This window comes from Centruroides vittatus, unplaced genomic scaffold (genome assembly GCF_030686945.1).
Source record: "Centruroides vittatus isolate TY-2023 unplaced genomic scaffold, ASM3068694v2 scaffold_435, whole genome shotgun sequence".
NCBI classification, from domain to species: Eukaryota; Metazoa; Arthropoda; class Arachnida; order Scorpiones; family Buthidae; genus Centruroides; species Centruroides vittatus.
Genome location: NW_027122708.1, coordinates 5,682,765 through 5,700,101, shown reverse-complemented (window position 1 = coordinate 5,700,101; position 17,337 = coordinate 5,682,765). Strand labels below are relative to the sequence as shown.

General features: G+C 31.5%; 1 protein-coding gene across 1 annotated transcript in view; it reads left to right on the top strand.

Moving 5' to 3' along the window:
• The window catches only part of LOC136989023 (telomerase protein component 1-like), a 241,123-nt gene that overhangs the window by 222,708 nt on the left and 1,078 nt on the right, over positions 1–17,337 (top strand). The window contains exons 47-50 of the mRNA XM_067287049.1: positions 3,351–3,485; positions 7,623–7,725; positions 7,819–7,959; positions 12,974–13,078. Coding sequence (XP_067143150.1) covers positions 3,351–3,485; positions 7,623–7,725; positions 7,819–7,959; positions 12,974–13,078 — 484 coding nt within the window. The remainder of the gene's footprint in view (positions 1–3,350; positions 3,486–7,622; positions 7,726–7,818; positions 7,960–12,973; positions 13,079–17,337) is intronic.

Genomic DNA, 17,337 nt, shown 5'->3' with positions numbered 1-17,337 from the left:
TACCTCTTCGGGATTCCAACCCAGACTCGCACTCTTTCTGTCTGTTTTGCTTCAGGGCCTCACTCCCTCTTTTGTTCTTACTATTGAGGGAAAGATAATCCTCCCCCAAGGGCAAAGAGTTAGACAAAGAGAGTTCTAGGAAGAGTTAGACAAAAGAAAGTTCTAGAAAGAGTTAGACAAAGAAAGTTCTAGAAAGAGTTAGACAAAGGAACAAAGAAAATCTAAGACTAATTCAATATAAAATATACAAAATATACAATATCATGGCCGACGGCCACAATACATTGGACTCACACAGATCTTGAGCAACTCCAAAGGAAAACAAGAACAACACTTACTAAGCATAAACATCATCATCCTAAATCTGCCACAGAAAGATTAATCCTTCCACGTAAAGATGGCGGACGTGGCCTGATTGACATAGTTAACCTTCATTACAAACAAATACAGTCACTGCGAGAGTTTTTTTATGAAAAACAAGAAATATCACAATTACATAAAGCAGTAACTCTAGCAGACTCGAATAACACACCATTAAACTTACACTCACATCATATGGACACAACACAACATATAAAAAGCATAGACACCATTAAGCAATCGTGGGCTCGAAAGGCACTCCATGGCAGGCATCCTTATGATCTGGCCCAGGATATTTGTTGACAAAACTGCGTCAAACAGCTGGTTAGCTCGGGGATGCCTCTTTGGGGAGACGGAAGGATTCATGATTGCCATACAGGATCAGATCATAAATACTAAAAACTACAGAAAACACATACTCAAAGATGCAACACTCACAAATGACACATGCAGAAAATGTCACATTATGTCAGAAACTATACAACACATCACCTCTGGTTGCAAGCTCTTGGCACAGACAGATTATTTACACAGACATAACCAAGTAGCAAATATAATACACCAAGAGCTTGCAAAGAAACACAAATTAGTAGACATCCACGAATCATACTACAAATACATTCTGCAGACAGTATTGGAAAACAACACGCACAAAATGTACTATGACAGAGCCATAATCACAGATAAAACAATTTACCACAACAGACCAGACATCACACTCATTGACAAACACAATAAAATCACATACATTATAGACATAGCCATTCCAAACACTCACAATATCACAAACAACCAAACACCTTAAGTTGCTGAGAAAAATTTAATAAATAACAAACGTTTTCAGCCAAATCTGTTGGCCATCATCAGGTTAAACAAATTCGAATGCAAACACAAAATGGAACAAAAAATTTAAATACAAATAAATAAAATAACGGATAAAATATACATATAAGAAAGTAAAAATTAAATATAAATAACAAAAATACTGTATATAAAAAATATGTATAGGTTAAATAATAAACTACACGAAACTCTAATAAATGCAAGAAGTGCATTTATCAATAAATTATACGAAATTCTGACAAATACAAGATATGCAGTGATAACAAAACCAAGGCATTAAATTAAGAGCTATCAAACCTCTTAATTAAATATTTCCATGCCGAAGGCAACCCTTCAGCATCCCTGGCATTAATGCAGGCATTATGTAATCTGCTCTTAAATATTTCAATTTTTTCGGCGCAAAACGCTAAAGTCGGTGAGTGTACAGATTTAATGATGTCTGCTTCACCCCATTTGACTACCGAGCCTTCAACCTGTGCCATCTGAGATAGAATTGTGGCGTTAGATCTTTTGCTGATGTTGTATTTGTGCTCCCTCAATCTAATCCCTAAGCTTCTATTAGTAACTCCAATGTAGTTTTTATTAATGCCTAGTTCTTGGTTTTCATAAGGAATTTTGTACACTCCAGCCATTCTTTCTTTATCAATACGGTCTTTGTCGTTCCTTAATAATTTGTACAAGTTGGGAGCCCTCTTGAAAATTAACTTGGTATTTTTGCGGGCTGAGATTTCCTTCATGATAGCTTCTTTCTTTCTGTCATACGTGAACTTTGTGAATTTGCGGAAATCCCCTCCTTGAGCTTTTGTTTTGTTATTCCTGTAGTTTTTGATTAGTGTGGTTATCATATCCGCTCTTAATTTAATGCCTTGGTTTTGTTATCACTGCATATCTTGTATTTGTCAGAATTTCGTATAATTTATTGATAAATGCACTTCTTGCATTTATTAGAGTTTCGTGTAGTTTATTATTTAACCTATACATATTTTTTATATACAGTATTTTTGTTATTTATATTTAATTTTTACTTTCTTATATGTATATTTTATCCGTTATTTTATTTATTTGTATTTAAATTTTTTGTTCCATTTTGTGTTTGCATTCGAATTTGTTTAACCTGATGATGGCCAACAGATTTGGCTGAAAACGTTTGTTATTTATTAAATTTTTCTCAGCAACTTAAGGTGTTTGGTTGTTTGTGATTTAATTTTGCTGAGTGAGTTCACTTCAACACTCACAATATACAAAACGCATGCACTGAAAAAATTAGCAAGTACACAGAACTTGCCCAGGAAATAAGGCATCTGTGGAGGATGGATAGGGTGCTTATTGTACCTGTTGTTGTGATTTAATTTTGCTGAGTGAGTTCACTTCAACACTCACAATATACAAAACGCATGCACTGAAAAAATTAGCAAGTACACAGAACTTGTCCAGGAAATAAGGCATCTGTGGAGGATGGATAGGGTGCTTATTGTACCTGTTGTTCTCTCCTCTACAGGTGTGATACCACACACACTACACAAAAGCCTGGGCACGTTACAATTGAATAGAAACACATACATCATACTACAGAAGGCCACTATATTGAATACATGTCATATTGTGAGAAAATTCCTGAATACAGACACACACACTGATACACTTCTTTAATTTCTGTTTTGGTTACTATGCCTTGACTTTGGTCCGGCATAGTACACAGCCACCGGTGTTAACCGAGTATATCTCACTTAACCCAACATAATAATAATAATATACAGACAAAAATTTTGGAAGGACTTAAAATTGTTGGAAATTCTAATTTCATCTGCTATTGGACAATTCACTTATGATGGAAAATTTTTAGTGTGATCAAGCATCCATTTCACTATTCTGTAATAGACAACATTAAAATAGGCAAAACTTTCATGTAATTGCCCATGAACAATTAGGTGAGGATTTACAGCCTATATCATGCCAGGATAAAAGCTTAGCTTAAGTTGTCTGAATGCCATGGAGGGTCAAGGGCATATAATTGGAAAATTATATGCACTTGGATCTCTAATTTTTCAGTTGTTTCTGGTTGGAAAATTACAGTAACTCTATCAATAATTTAGAATCACCTTTGTAATATTATTAATTAATCTTACATGTTATATTATTTTTTATAGTGAATTACAATCTTATTATTTGGATGAAGAAGTATCATCAATGAATGCAGGCAGAAAAAATATAGTAATTGGCCTTAAATCTGGGTCAGTTATGATAACTGATAATTATTTGAAAAGTCAAAGAATCATTAAAATGTATGAATACGAAATTTATTTTTAAATAAAATAATTAAGAACTTTTGAAATGAAAGGTGATAAATCAGTTATATTTCAAGAAATTCTACTGGTAAATTGAAATTTACATTCTGTATTCTCAAATTATACTATTGTTAACTAAATTTAATTTGTGCTACTTCTGATTTTTATTATAGTTAATATTAATTTTCAGAACTATAAAGAAATTATAATTCCTAACCTATGCTAAACCAGTAAAATTTGAAGAAATTTTATCAGTTCTCACCTTTCATTTCAAAGTTTTCAATTATAAAAACTTTAATATATTTTTTAATTAAAGAAATAATATGTAACAGTAGGAGTTATATCATCATATTACAGAATTTATATCTCAGTTAAAGTTTCTTTTATATTATTGAATATAATTTCTCAGCTAGATGGATTATCATCATATTAAGCTTTGCATAATTTTAAAAATTCAGTTTTTTGATATTAATAACATAATATAACACAAATGTATATAATTCATATTTATACTACTCAAATGCTTTCAATGTATTACAGTCAAATTACCCTCAGGAACAGCTTGAATTATAATATATAATATATATATATTATAATTCAATTATATATAATAATATAATATATATATACAGGATGTTTTGAAATTCCTATTACAAACTTATAGGACAGATTCTTTAAGAAAAACAAAGATAAAACTGTTCAGTAACATTTTTTGGAATAAAGTTTTTATTAAAGATGTTTAAAGCACTATAATGCACTTCTGGAATTCGTTGCATCTGAAAGCATTTTAAAAATATATGCATACTTTTTATCATAATGTTTTATTTTCATTAAACTCCAATATTTTCTTTGGGATCACATGAGTCTTATTTACAAGATTCCTGTAGAGTTGGAGGAAGATCTGCTTGTACAAATTATAGTCTCAGCACAAGAAATTTAACACACATCAGGTATTTTTGAGTGGATATACCAGAACATGCTTTGCCGGTACTATGTTTGCATAGAATTGGAAGTCATTATATTGATCAGCTCTTGTATGGAATCAGGATGCAAAACAAAACAAATGCCTAAGAAGTATTACACATTTTTATAAAAAGAACATTACTTTCAAATACACAAATATAAAGTACAAAATTTTAAGATGAATTTACTTATTCTTTTCTTAAATGCCTTTCAATTTAAATAAAAGAATAAAACATGAATTTGTTCTTATTTATACAAAAACTCAGAAGTGACATCACTTAACTTTAAATTCCTAACTCCTTAATAAAGGTTTTATTTGAAAAATGTTACTGAATGTTTTTATTATAGTGTTTCTTTTATTCTTTTTTTTTTTTTTTAAGGAATCTGCCCTATAAGTTTGTAACAGGACTTTCAAAACACCCTGTACATATATATATATATATATATAAGAATGTATTTCAAATTACAGTATTTTAAAAATTTAACAAATTTTTCAGATTTATTAACAGGTAGTGTACCAATGATCAAGCAACGTTAGCATTACCTGACCATTGATATCAGCTGCAGAAATTGATCTAGAATATCATCTCCACATTATTGTTAGCATAAAACTATTTTATGCTAACAATAATTACTTTGAATTTAATTTGAATTTAGATATATATATATATATATATACACAAACAGAAGAAAACTTTACATATTGAGACAGGGAAGAGCCTCAAGAAAAAGGTCAATTCTGCCTTGTGACTTCATTTTTCCTATGGTATGAAAGAGACAAAGTAATGACACTAAAGATATAGTTCTGTGGTGATTTTTTGCTTTTGTATATGGCTTAAGCTTTTTTTTCCCTTCTCTCTGGACTCTCACCTCTCAAAATGGGCTACTTCTGGTCTTTTGTGCATCCAGCTTTTCCAAATATTGGCCTCAGGTAGTACTTCCAAGAAGAAAAAGTATCACAGGACAATGTCAAGGAGGAAGGATCACTTTTGGTGTGCTTGCGGCAGAGGAAGAAGGTAAGATGGGCATGTGGGAAGGCCAATGAAGGACTGAGAATCCATATGAGTGGACACAACAAATTTTTCGTCAAAAAAGGTATTACCTCAGTTGACTGACCCCTAAGTTTTGTATGAGTGTTAGTTTCCACTAAAAGAAAAGAAAACAGGATTTTTCTCAACTTGGATCACCTACTATTGAAGCCAAGGGACATATACAACCATACTAGATGCAGCACAGATAAAGAAGAAAAGTTCAGAGTTTGTACGACCCTTTTAGAAAAAGAAAGTAGAATTACTTTCAACTGCTCTTTCCTCAATCTATCATAACTTTATTGACCTTTTTACTAACCTGGCTATCTAAATCTTTGGGCCCTAATAGATTTAAGCTTAATTATAGGCAATAGGAATATGTTTAAGTTTTTGTTTATTTTTTGCATTTCAAACAATTTTTTGTCTAACTTGTGCCAATTCATTTTTGGTCATGTTGTGTGAAAAGAAATTTTTATTTTTGTCCAAATAAATGTTTTATGTTATTATTGATAGATACTGTAAATAAAAATCTAAGGAAAAATTTTTATCTGTGTCAGTGAATTTTCAAATTTTTTCCCAGCTTACAAGTATATTCTATTATAATTCAGACTGCTGTTCCAGAGGATGATTGTAGCATATCAAAAATATTTGAGCAATATAAATATGAATTATAGAAACTTATGCTATATTTATATTATTAATAACCAAGAACTTAATTTTTAAAACTGTACAATAATTTTAGTGTATGCATATAACAATTTTAGACAAAACTATATACAGTATGTGTGGAGTGCTGAAAAGTTGATAACTTTATCCAGATGCAAGAGAGAAAAAGCCACACTATGAAAATAATAGAAGTCTTGAAAGAGTGCATGCACCATAAGTCTGTTACAATCATTAGTTTGCTTATTTCAACAATTTGAATTCATGATGGCTGCACCAAGATCAGAATTTAGCAACATTTAGAAGAGTCTAGCTATGAAGTTCTTGTGACTGCAGGAGAAAGGAATGCAGGAAATTGACTCTGAGATGTTGATAACTGTATGGCAGGACTGCCCTTCCCTCATTACATATTTTCAAAATAGCCATTTCAGGTTAACAGTTGAGCACTCTGGATGGTCCATTTCAACAACAACAGATGATGTGGATGAAATCCACATTTTTATCTGTTCACATGATCTGATCCTTAAAGATTGTCGAAGACATTTGCTGAAATCTTGCAGATTTCTCTCTAAAGGGTTTCCATGTAATCTGACATTCTCAACGTGTGAAAGCTTCCTGTGAAATGGATTACAAAACTTCTCAATGCAGACCACAAGTAGAATCACATGATTGCCTTCAAAGTCTTTTGGCAAGGTTCTATGATGGTACTGAGATTTTAGCCCAATTAGTGACAATGGATAAAATGTGATTTCATCACTATAATCCTGAGATGAAGAAACAATCAAAGAAATGGTGTTGTAGAGGATCTCCATAGCCAAAGAATGCCCAGAATTCATCCAGAAAAATCATGGCTTTCCTGTTTTGAGACAAGGATGGCATCAATTTAGTCAAGTATCTGCTGAGGGCTAGGGAATCAGTGTTAATTCACTAGTTGATAAGTGGTGTTAATTCAGTGTTGACTACACTAAATTAACACTACTTATCCAGGTCTCTATTGGATGAATTGTAGGAGGCTTTGAAGGAGAAACTGGGTCAAGATGTGCTGCTCTGAGAGGTAACACCTCTGCCACACAGCTCTCCAAATTACACAAAAAAATCAGAGGGTTGACCAACCTTAGGAATTCTTTTTGCAGGGATTAAAAAAATTGGAGTATATTGTGTAGAGTTAAGGGTGATTATATTGAATAAAATATATTCAGTTTATCATACTGGTATTTCTCTTTTCATCTAGGAGAAGTTGCAAACTTTTCAGCACAGCACACCATAATATAATACAGTTCTTGAATCATTTCTGTTGAATGATTTATCAAAATATTATATATCAGTATTCCTGAACACTTGAAAATTTGAATTAGAATTATATACCAAAACTACACTTGATATTTAAAATATAACATAATACTGCTATATAGCATTTCTGTTTTTTTAAATTATAAGTTTTATGATTCCTTTTGTATTATGTTTCAATTTTATTTTTTAGGTCAAACAATTGGATTATGAATATTGCCTTATCAAAAACAGATGAATTATATGTAACTGATATTTCAGGAAATATTTTAATGATGCCATGCAGATCAAACAATGTAGATATACATTTATTATTATTATTATTTTCAAAATATATAAAAAAAAATTTTTTAAACAATCCTTAATACAAATAATTTGTAAAATTTTAGCAAGAAGCAAAATTATGGAAAGAAAACAATGATGAATACAGTTGGCCAAGTGCATGTATTCTTCATGATGAAAAATGCTATATTGGAAAGAATAATGGATCATTATATATTTTGTCAGAAAATGAAACTTATCAATATCAGGTTAACAATATAATATAATTTAAAAGCATTATATAGTTAGAAAATTAAATAAAAATGATAAGACTGAAATTTTATAGATTTATTATACTTGTATTATACTGTATATATGATAGACAGTGGCATCACTAGGGGTAAAGACCACACTGAATGACACTATCAGAGAGGGTGACACCTAAATGAATATAAAATTGTTGTGCTGTGCTGTCTACCAGGTTGCAGATACTTTATCCATTGCATAGAAATAATTTCATGAAATTTAACTTACATGGAGAATGTTGCTAAATGCAAGTCATGTAATACTTAGTACTAACATTTACTGGGCTGCAATTTGAAAACATTGTAGACCTGTACATTCTCACTGTCGTCTGTCTGTCTTTCCTTAATGAACGTTTTTATTCTCATTGTTGCATTTATCTTTCATTTGATTTTTCTTTCTTTCTTTTTTGTATAATTAAGCTAGTTGTGCACTTAAGAGTGCATTTTTATAATTTATTAGTTAAGTTCTCATTTGTGTTGTCGTGTTTTTGCTGCAAGACTACAGTCTTGATTGGAATCAGGGTAGCTTGCGTTACTTAGTACTTTTGTGAGTGATTGATGGCAATGGACAGTCATCAAACTTTCTTTATGAGGCATTCAAGCTCCTCGACGAGCTTAAGGGTTACCTTGCTAGAAATAGCAATAGGAAGTTGGGCTCGGGAGCCCATTCGCGGCTTATAACTGTCCAGTTCCAGCGATTGATTGATCTAGCAAGTTCCACAGTGTCAACTTGTTCTGTTCCTGATTCCATTGACACTTGGTTGGATTCACTTCTCACCAAGGGGGATCTCTCTGGCACGTTTGCTGCATATGCAGAGAGATCTGAGTTGGTTTTCTCTGAGGTCTTGGAGGCCATTCATGGATTGCAGCAGGTAGTTCCAGCATCTGGGTCAGTGGTTGGTGATCTCACTGATGCATTTGCTGCACATGCCGAGAGAATGGGCACAGTTATCTCAGGTGTTGGAAACCATTCGTGGAGTGCAGCAGGTTGTACCAGCTTCAGGGTCAGTGGTGTCCAGGACACCCAAGTTTTATAGTGACACTGTTAAGCATCCTGTTCTACCTTGGATTCGGTTTCAGTACCCTCCAAGTTTTGTCACACTGTACTGGTGTACAGTAACCCTGAGTCTAATGACTCTGAGCTTACCAGAAAGGGTCCTAACTTCTGGAATCAATCCACACAGCTTAAAAATAGGTGTTCAGAGAATATGCCATATTCAAAAAGGAGGGATTGCTGTTGATTTGGGATGTACAGCAGATGTGGGAATTTTATGTAATGCTGTTTGAGGTTTCCAGTTTATGTTCGGTTATCCTGAAAAAGAGGCGCCCACTGATCAAGATTATCTCAGTACCTAAATCTATTGAGAGGGACCAGCTCTTAGATGCCATTTATGAGCAGAACAGCCAAGTTGCTGTGTTATATTCCAAAGAAGCATTTCTGGAGAAGATTAGGGTGCTTTTCCCAATTGGACGGCATAGTACCACTCTCATTTCTTGGGTTGCAGAGGTCTCAGGTGTTTCCTCCTAAAAGAGGAGAAGGTGAACTTGCAGTAGACTAGGTATAGTGTTGTAGACTTCCTCCCATCGAATCAATGTTTGAAATGCCTAAAATTTGGGCATTTCGCCAAGAATTGCGATGCAGAAGATTGTACATGCAGTTAGTGTGGAAGCAATCATGCCTTCAAAGATTGTGATAAGAAAACAGAAACTCAAAAATGTATGAACTGCATTAGAGAGAATAATAAGAAAATAGATCACAATGCGCTCAATAAAGTCTCTCCTGCCTTTATTCGATCAAGAACACAGCTCCTTGCCAGAATAGACTATGGCATCTAACAGAAATACTGACATTTGCTGTAGGAACTCTCAACTATGCATTGTACGGATTAATCTGGAACGAGCAATCTCTGCCAGCTCTCAGCTCCGATAGATTAACAACTATATCGCTTTAGTGCAGGAGCCCTATTGTTGCGAGAATAGGGTAGCTTGCTTTAGCAACAAAGACATTATCATTCAGAACCAGGATGAACAACCATGGGCTGTCATTGTTACTAACCCTACCTTGGCCATTATCTTCCACCCAAAATTTTGTTCATCTACCTGCATTTGTATGGTCTGCCTTCCTGATTTACACATTATCATCTTCAACGTCTATTGCTCGAGTAGGTCAGATATCTATGAAACCATCCAGAACTTGGAGTCAGCTGTGACTCATTTCAGTAACTGTAGTTTTTTAATTTTGGGTGATTTTAATGTGCATTTGCATACTCGCCAATCTTTTCGTCATCTAATGGTCATTCCTGGATTGATCTGACCATCTGTTCCAAAGGCCTCTGCTCTGTTATTCAGGATTGGCAGGTAGGCATTTTTGACTTCCTCTCTGACCATGAGTGTATAACTTGTAGCCTAGGCTGCAATAATTGGCAGGATGCAGAAGCTTCGAACAATAAGAATGTTTTCAATACCAAGGCAGCTGATTGGTGCAAATTTCAAGACAGTATTCAGCGAATCGGTATACCATCATCTAGGATTGTATCACATACTGAGGCTAAGGCCTATATTGAGTCAGCTATTCTCCAAATCTCTTCTGCATGCATGAAATCCATTCCCAGGAGGAAGAACAAAAGACGGGTAACTCCATGGTGGAATTCGGATTTATCTCTTATGCACCAGAACAACAATAGACTGTGCAGAGTATTCCAGAGATGTCACGATCAAAGGAGGGAGGAACTGCGAATGCAGTACCTCTCATCTTACCAAAGACAGTATAAGGAGGCCATTAAGAAGGCAAAACTAGATTCTTGGAAGTCCTTCTGCACAGGTGCGGGTAGAGCTTATATAGAAACCCCCATGACATTTAAGCCATGCATGATAAATACACATACATTGCCTGCAATGAGTACACTTCATTAAGTCTGTTTCTAATAATAATGTGTTTTTTGTGTTTATAATATATTCTATTTATTTTTTCATGGGTGACAATTACTTTTTTTATGATTTTTAATCACAGATTAAAGATAGTAATAAAACTGAAATCAAATATTAAAATTATCATCTTTTGAAAAAAAAAAAGTTAATTTGCATCAGTAAATGATGTAGAATTCAAAAAGCCATACTTTTGTACACAATTTTAAATTGAAATAGATTCAGCTACAAAATTCAAATTAGTATAGATTTATTATACTTGTATTTGTTACGGTTTGTTATTAAAAATATATATTAATTGAAAGGAATAGGGCAAAGTGATTTGGTAACACAAAGAAAAAAGTAGTGCTTGCTAGCAATCACATGGCTCAAGGATACCAGCACATTTTGCCATAATGCAATGATGTCATAATTCTAATCAGCTTTACACTTTCACTCTGCTTGTCAAATAGTCCATATTTTAGTTTATGATGGAAAAAAAATCCAGCATAAGTTGCATAACTTTTCCAGCTATTATGAGATCTTATTTAGAAAATAATTTTTATATTTTTAATTATTGAATGGCAAAATGCTTAATTTTAATGGTAGTGATTGGTTTCATAAAAAATTGTAAATGCTAATAAAGTATAACATCATTAAGTCTGACCCTACTCAAGATATGACACATGACCCCCTCTCTATCTCCCCACCCCTTGACCTTTTGCCACCAAAATTCAATAGCATCAATGTTGTTTATATGCAATCTATCGTGTCAAATTTCATTTTTTTTATCATTACCCCATCCTGAGATATTAAGCAAAATAGATGCCAACACATGCAAACATTGAATTTTTGTGCCTTTTTTGGGTCCAGGAGGTCTCAAAATGTGGAGACTTGCAAAAAACTTGGAGGGTCAAATTTGACACGATTCCAATACATTTTTTCTTGTTATGTATATACAATATCCGGGAAAGTAATAGAAATATTGACCGTAGAGAAATATCCTCTTAGACAAGTAAATAGCATGTGTTTAATTACCAAATAAACATTAGTACTAAGTGTTCTTTTTGTTAGTTAAACATGTATTTTTATTTTTGATTTTTGCATCCAATATATTGTTAATTTATTCCCTATTCTTTTATTTTTATCTTATAATGTTAAATTTTTATTTATTTTTTTTTTTTTTTGTTGTATTTATGTCTTAAAGTTAAATTTAAATTGTATATGTTCTATATAATTTAAATGTTTGTATGCTCAATGACCATTGCATATTTGATATCTGATGAAGGCCCATCAACTGGGTCAAAAATGTTTTTGATCGTTAAATAATACTTGCTGGAGTAAGTTACAGTGCAAGTTTTTTGTCTATTAGTATGTAGAAAAAATATTACTAAGGATCTAGTATGATGTATTACAAAGAGAAATCCATGAATTATCACATTGGGTGACACCAACCCTAGTGATGTTACTGATGATATGATTGTTTACATTCATATATAAATATGAGGTATCCTATATTGTAAATCTAATGAAATTATATCTAAAATTTTTCTAAACTCAAGAATTAATAAAAAATCTTAAGTCTTTTATATATACAATTAAAAAAGTTTACAGGAAGATTTTTTGAAAATAACAAAAAGTGAAAACAAACTGCTTTGCTTACAAATCTCCTTTACAAATTACTTTCTAGTTCTTTTGGACAACCAAGTCCAAGTACAGTACACACAAATTATTTACAAGTTCATTGTAAGTAATTTGATTTGCTGGAGCTCACTTTTATTTACAAACAGTTTGTTTTTATTTTTTGTTATTTTCAAAGAACTTTGGAATTGTTTTCACGTTAGATATTTTCATATTTTGGATATTAAACAATTACTTGTTGCACTATATAATATATGTAATTAAATTGAATTGTATAAAATTTAGAATATTAATCTATTAAATACAAATATCAGATTAATGAAAAAATAAAATTTTTAATAAATATTTTCATATTAAACATTTATGGAAATATAGAAAACAGCTACCATATTGGATATTTGCAATTAAACTTAGTTATTTTATCTTTTTTTAGATACATGTTGACAAAATTAATGATTTGTGTATTTGTGACAATTACCTATTCACTTGTTCTCAGGATAGAATTATTAAGGTTTGGAATTTGCATAATATAAAGCAAGTAAGTAAATTTTTGAATGCATCTTTTGTCATGATATTAATCTATTGTTTAACTATATAACATCAAATTTTAACTATATAAAATAAATTAGGGGTATTCTGGAAATGTAATGGTCCATGTTTGACTAATTACTTTGTCATTTTGATTTTGAATTTTTGAATAGAGTGCTTTTTTAAATGTGGTGTGAAATGGTGCTGCATACATGCAAGGGTATAACAGAAAAGTACCAATTTTTAATGTTGTTATAATTAAACAGTCCTGTGTAAATTGGAATTAATGTATTTCTGCAGTAGTAGTTCATTAATGTAATTTGTAATAAGAATGGTAAATTTAAATACTATATTGAAAATTAAGTTTTTGGGCTGCAATTTGAAAAAAATTGTAGATCTGTAAATTCCCACTATCGTCTGTCCGTCTGTCTATCTTTCCTTAATCTCAAGAATGGAGTAAGATAGATGAAAGACGAGACCAGATATGAGAATCTTAGAGGCAATAGGCCCCAATGCAACTTCTGGTGCAAACTGGACATCATGATGTTTCAATTCAAAAATTTCCCCTGAAAGGAGCTAGATAGATGATCAGCACAACTCCATTACGTACAGAAAAGTATGATGTACAGGAGCAAGAAACTACTAATTTGAGGTGGAAAGCATACAAATTAAATTAAATTAATTAAAAATATGGTTAAAAATGTAGCTTGGCATTGTGACAATGTCTCAATAAAATAATTGTATCAATTAAAAATTTACTGTTCAACTACTTGTTGAGAAACATCTATTGTAAACAAGCAAAGTTCTAAATTTACTGTTGAATTCTTTCCATGCAAAGGAATTAGTTTCATTTCCAGTGATGAATGTCATATTTTGAATTAGAAATGACTGTTCATATGTAAAAGTTTATTTCAATAAATATGATGTTAGCAAATACCAGTCAACACTAAAAGTAATTGAAACATATCTAATATAAAAAAAATGAATATACATATGGTAACAAAATTTTTATATTTTCTTATTAATAGGATGACCATAATTTCGTAATGCCAAAATGGAAAGGAGAGCAGCAGCTAATAAATACACTCTCTCTTATTAAAATTCTTTTCAGAAATATGGCATTATTAAAAATTTATTAATACATTATTACTTTCATTGATTTGGTAGTGTAAAAAAGAACACACACATTTCTCTAAAAGATTTTATTTTTATTATAATATGATATCAAATCTAATAGTTTGATGTAAAAGTTTGCTAGAGCCTAGCATATTTTTTAGATGAACTAATTTTGTTTAATAAGTTCTGGTCAACTCACAATTTTATCATAAAACTTATTACATTGTAAGTTGTAATTTTGCTTTTAATTAGAATTATTTTCATGGCTTCAATGTTTAATCTCAACTTCTCTTTTGATTACATGGAATTCATGAGTGAAAATATTTTTTTACAGAAGCTTTACTTCCTGGAAAATAAAGGACTAATTATTGAAATTTTGGAATTCAAGATTCTTTTTGTACATTTCATTAAATATCTGCTATATCAATTTTTTCTTCATACTGTTTCTCCAAGTGTTTGGTTATTATTATTGTTATTAGCATTGCTCATTTGATTATTCAATTAATGAGCTAGCACCCATTGATCAAATAATCAAATTTTTTTTGTTTCTATTCATTTCTTATGTTCCTTAAATTTATTGAAACTGTATTTCTTGCCATACAGGAATATTCCTCAGCAGTATCCATTCAAATTTATGACCATTATAAATGGTGTTATCCTGCTCAAAACTGTATACCTGGTTAGCCTACTTATTAATTAGAATTTTTAATTTAACTATAGTAACCATTTTTAGAATTCCAACTACTAGTAAACTATAAAAATTTATGATTATCTTTTGTATATTACAGATAATGAAGAATCAGATAGCTAAAGCATTTTGGATTTAATTAAATACTTCTCTTTAAAAACTATGTATTTTATATGTATTATGAAATAAAAACAATTCATCCTTACCCAGTACATTTATTTATTAAATCAAACATTCAGTTTACTAAGTAAATATGCTGGAAAAGGTTGAATTTTTTTGAATCATAATCAGATTAAACCACCAAATTAAGAAATATATGGTGAATAATTATTTAAACTAGTATGATCTTAAGATTAATAAACTTGAATTACATTGAAAATATGAGATTGTGTTTAATATTGTATTAGCTTAATAAAACTTGTTATTGTGTTTTCTGACAGAAAGCTATTAATATCAGTAATCAGAATAATTGTAAAAAAATTAAGTAAATAATGCTGTTTTTCCAAAATAAAAATTCTCTCTAAACTTTTATATGTATAACTAGCAGGTAGGCCTGGCGTTGCTCGGGCAAAAGTAACGATAGTGATAATTAAGATTACTCTTTTTCTTTTGTGACTATAACTTAATAATTTCATCAACAAACTAAGTATTTCTAAAGAAAGGTCGAATTTGAAAATTGAATGTTCTAATATTGTTCAATTTTCACGATGTGTTCTGATTATATCATTCGATTTTCAGTGAATGTTCTAAAGAAGAAAAGTTGAGAAAAACCGAACTAATCTGTTTAAATTTGAAAATCGAATATGTTCTAACATATTACTCTTTTTCTTTTTTCTTTTTTTTCCAGAGCCCGTAAATCTTGCACGTCGCTTTCTCTTGTTCTCAATTGTTACTTAACACTTCCATTGTTGACACTTCTATTGTTACTTAACACTATCATTGTTACTTAACACTTTGGTACTTAAATTTGGTACCCAAACTGTGTCCCAAATTTCAACTTTCAACTCCTAACTGTTTTAGCGAAAATGAAGATTATTACGTTACAGTCAACCTTACCCATTTTCGCAGAATGCAAGAATTGGGTCATCCCTGTTTCCAGACTAACTACAGAATTTTTAGATGGGTCTAAAAATATGTTCAATTTCCCGCAAAAACTAAAAAAACTGCATCTGCGTCTTGCACGTTGCTTTCTCTTAACACTTCCATTGTTACTTGACACTTCCATTGTTGATGGAAGTGTTAAGCCTTAATTTTGTCCCTCTCCCCCATGAGGAGGTATTTCGAAAAATCCCTTCTTAGTGTGCGTTCTCATGACATACCCTAACTGTGTACCAAATTTCAACTTTCAACTCCTAACCGTTTCGGCTCTGCACTGATTATTATTATTATGATTATTATTATCATCATCAACTCGTCTCGATTTTATAAATATATATATACATACATATATACAGTAGAGACTTGTTAATCGGAATCGCCGGTAATCGGAATGATTTTCAGTCGGACTGTGTCGTGCTGAATTGAACGTTTTTGATACTAAATTTACTTCTAAAGTATAATTTTCATGTTTTTATATTCTTCAATATATTTATTTTGTTTGTACAAAATGCAGAAATAATTTTTAACAATACGATAGCCTCGATTATTATTATAAAAATTTTCGTTAGGCTTAAAATTGACGAAAATTCAACACGAAGCGACACACAACGGAGAAAAATTCAACACGAAGCGACACATAACGGAGAAAAATTTGAACATCGGACAGGTTAATGTATTTTTTTCGTACATAATCAGTAATCGGAACAAATCACTAATCTGAACAACCCCAGTCCCCAATTGATTCCGATTTTCGGTTCTCTACTGTGTATATATATATATATATATAGACTAGCAGGTGGGCCTGGCGTTGCTCGGGCAAAAGTAATGATACCGAAGATTAAGATTATAACCTTACCTGTTTTCACAGAATGCAAGAATTGAGTCCCCCTTTGTTTCCAGACTAATTAGAGAATTTTTGATGGTTCTAAAAATATGTTTGATTTCCTGCAAAAACGAAAAAAACTGCATCTGCATCTTGTACGTCGCTTTCTCTTAACAATTCCATTGTTGAAAAGTTCATTGTTACATAACACTTTCATTGTTGACAATTCCATTGTTACGTAACACTTCCATTGCTGACACGTCCATTGTTGATGGAAGTGTTAAGCCTTAATCTTGTCCCTCTCCCTCGTGGGAGGAATTTTGAAAAATCCCTTCTTAGTGTACGTTCTCATGACGTACCCTAACTGTGTACCAAATTTCAACTTTCAACTCCTAACCGTTTGGGCTCTGCACTGATTATTATTATTATCAACTCGTCTCGATTATATATATAGATTTCCAAATTTTATTATAATAATTCTTATGTCATGCATCAGACTATCAAATTAACTTTACGTTCAGACAGAAAACAATTTTTTCAAATG